The 2,661-nt window shown below is 41.1% G+C and overlaps 1 protein-coding gene across 3 annotated transcripts; it reads right to left on the reverse strand.

Moving 5' to 3' along the window:
- Positions 1–283: 283 nt before the first annotated feature.
- hcst (hematopoietic cell signal transducer) lies at positions 284–2,461 on the reverse strand. 3 transcript variants are annotated; one of them, XM_056286900.1, is made up of 5 exons: positions 2,250–2,461; positions 1,614–1,691; positions 1,351–1,371; positions 1,030–1,161; positions 284–674 (listed from the first exon to the last, which is right to left on the reverse strand). In XM_056286900.1, the coding sequence occupies exons 2-5, from the start codon at positions 1,657–1,659 to the stop codon at positions 631–633; spliced, it is 243 nt and encodes an 80-aa protein (XP_056142875.1). In that variant the 5' UTR covers positions 1,660–1,691; positions 2,250–2,461; the 3' UTR covers positions 284–630. The 3 variants fall into 3 exon arrangements, with proteins under 3 accessions (XP_056142875.1, XP_056142873.1, XP_056142874.1); XM_056286898.1 differs by having other exon boundaries at positions 1,030–1,164; XM_056286899.1 differs by lacking the exon at positions 2,250–2,461 and adding an exon at positions 2,140–2,229 and having other exon boundaries at positions 1,030–1,164.
- Positions 2,462–2,661: the final 200 nt, after the last annotated feature.

The raw sequence follows: 2,661 nt of genomic DNA on the forward strand, positions 1-2,661 counted from the left end.
CCCTACCCCGGGGAAGCGGCTGATGATGAGATGAGAAGACACGCTTGGACTCCTTCCTTTGAAATGTTTTGTAATTTTCTTGTCTTTTGCAAGGAAATGACAACATGTCATATTTCTTGTATGTGCAAAGTGAATTTTGGACAAGTAGAACTTAAATTAGCAATTTAAGTGGTTGAAAAATGGGATGGCAGTCAGGTATTGACAATGATTATCTAAAAGAACCAACACAACTGGACATTTTAGTTTCAATATTTAAAAAGAAAAACATCATAAATTTGGGTTTTAATGGGGGGGGGTAGTTTCTAGCTATCTTTTGAGATGTCTCGTGGAAGACGTTTTAAGAAATTCCAAGTGATACTCATATTTAAAAAGTTTATTATAAAGAAAAAATATTCCTTGTAAAAAACATTTTGTATTCTGAACAAGTCACATTCAAAACACCTGAGTTTTATCTTAATTTGCATTGTATACACCGGTTAAAAAAAAAAAAAAAAACCCCAAAAAAACCAGCAGGCGTTCTGACACGCTGGTAATCCAGGACTTTCTGCTTCTTCAGTAAAAGTAAAGTAAGACTTCCCAGTGTCCCGTAGCATCATCCCTCTATTTGATGTCTTCAGTCTTCGTGGTTTATCAAATCTTGCAGTTTGCCCTAACGTTCATGTACACTGCATTCGCTGTGGGGAGGGAAAAGAGAGAGGGGAAAAGTAGCTATTGTTATTTGACAAAACAAACAAACAAGCAAACAAACAACCAACCAAGCAAACATACTAACTCGTGGGTTAAAATCCAAAGGTATCTTATACGTTGTTCCTTTTGAACATCTCTGTGCGTGTTGGTGGCACAGTGGTGGCAGTGATACGGGAACTATGAAATGTGAGGAAACGCAGTGAACCTCTGGTATGACATGTCTCAGGGAAGGTGAGAGGCAGAAAACTCAAATCTAACAGCAGGCGTCCAAAAGCAGATGTTCACGTGCAGGCGTCGAACTCTTAGCTCGGCCCACACTGTCCAATATCTGCACCTCCTTACCGTTATCTTTCCTCCAACGCCGACGGCTGGCACATACGTAGGTGACAATGACAGTGACAATAGTCAACACCACATCTGCAGTGATGACACCAGCCATGGTCCCTGGCTCAATTCTGTAGCAATGTGAATTTTCTGCTAACACAAGAGGTGCACAGAAAACACAAATGAGTGCAGTGTAATGCACGAGGTGTGAACTGACAGAGGACTGGAAATTACCACCCATCGTGTTTCTCTTTGTTTCAGTTTTGTATGTGCATCTTTTTTGCATAATAGCAGTAACACCTTGCTTTGCAGTGTATGTTCATAGCTGACCAAACATACCTCTTTCTGCCATGGCAAAGCCTAAGGAGAGAAAAACAGTTAAGAAAGCTGTTAGTATTCAACCATTTCGGCGAGGTAGTCAGCTTGTGGTTTAATGCAACACCCCAAAGGGAGCTGTAGCAAAGTTTCCAGCCTGGGGAGCATCGTGGTTTTATCTTCCTGTGTGAGACCACCGTAGTCAATGTTTATGTGCATGGGTAGGAGGGTGAGAGTGACAAACGGAGACATAGAGACAAAGGATAAGGTCATGAAATCATACTCACTGTGCAGGGAAAGGAGCAGAGCCACATAAAATATGTTGTCTGCCATGGTCTGTGATGGCAACCTTGGAAGCGTGTCGTCTGAAAGTGGGCATTGGATTAAAACTTGCCTTATGATACATGCTTTAAAAATCGTACAGTAGTTGGATATCAACTCCAACAATGAAACATAATAATAATAATAAAAAAAATCCACTTTAACCATTTCATGTTCTGGTGATTTCCTTTAATTGAGATAACTGTCTTAGGTTTGTGAGCATTTTTTTATACCTTCATCCACAATACCAAACAATGTTCACTTATATTGGTATGAATCACGTGCTGCAGCGTGGGCATTTGAGGGGGGAAAAAATCTGAAAAGCAACACAGCTCTAATAAACAAAGCAAAAACGTTCAGAAAAAAACCTTCTTCAATCATCCAAATAGATTAATAATCAGATACTTCCAAGTGAGTTAAATCATTTCACTGGGATGTATGGCTTCATTCCGTCGATAGGTTTGTGATGTAAAGTGAATCGAAACTACATACACAGCCTTTAAGATGTGACTTGGCACTTCTTCTTCTTTTTTTCTGTCGTTCTAAGGTTCAGAGGCAAGATTGTTGCGAAAGAGAATCGGCGCGAGTTCAAATCACCTTACCTGATCGATGGTCGGTTATGTCTTCGGTGATCTGTGCGTGGCTGACTTAATGGTTTTCCACTTTGCAGCACCGAGTGACATCACTCTGCCTTCACTCGCTTCTAGTGAAGTGAGTGAAGGCAGAACAGAAGATCAAATGGTGGAAGTTGAAGAAGGGAGACTGTTGTGTTGCATTCAGGCAGGAGTTAAGACAGGCACTGGGTGGTAGTGAAGAGTTGCTGTATGGCTGGGCAAGCACTGCAGAAATAGTGAAGGAGACAGCTAGGAAGCTACTTGGTGTGTCATCAGGACAGAGGAAGGAAGACAAGGAGACTTGGTGGTGGAATAAGGAAGTAGAGCAAAGTATACAGAGGTAGAAGTTGGCAAAGAAGAAGTGGGATAGTCAGAGAGATGAAGAAAGTAGACAGGAGTA

This window comes from Lampris incognitus, chromosome 9 (assembly GCF_029633865.1).
Source record: "Lampris incognitus isolate fLamInc1 chromosome 9, fLamInc1.hap2, whole genome shotgun sequence".
Lineage (NCBI taxonomy): Eukaryota > Metazoa > Chordata > Actinopteri > Lampriformes > Lampridae > Lampris > Lampris incognitus.

Bases quoted from the DNA above. Each gene is read 5' to 3' on its own strand.
- hcst (XM_056286898.1), bottom strand. From the start codon at position 1,659: ATGGCAGACAACATATTTTATGTGGCTCTGCTCCTTTCCCTGCACA. The intron at 1,165-1,350 runs GTATGTTTGGTC...CTCTTGTGTTAG, and splicing joins CTTTGCCATGGCAGAAAGAG to CAGAAAATTCACATTGCTAC. The intron at 675-1,029 runs GTAAGGAGGTGC...CCCTCCCCACAG, and splicing joins GCGTTGGAGGAAAGATAACG to CGAATGCAGTGTACATGAAC.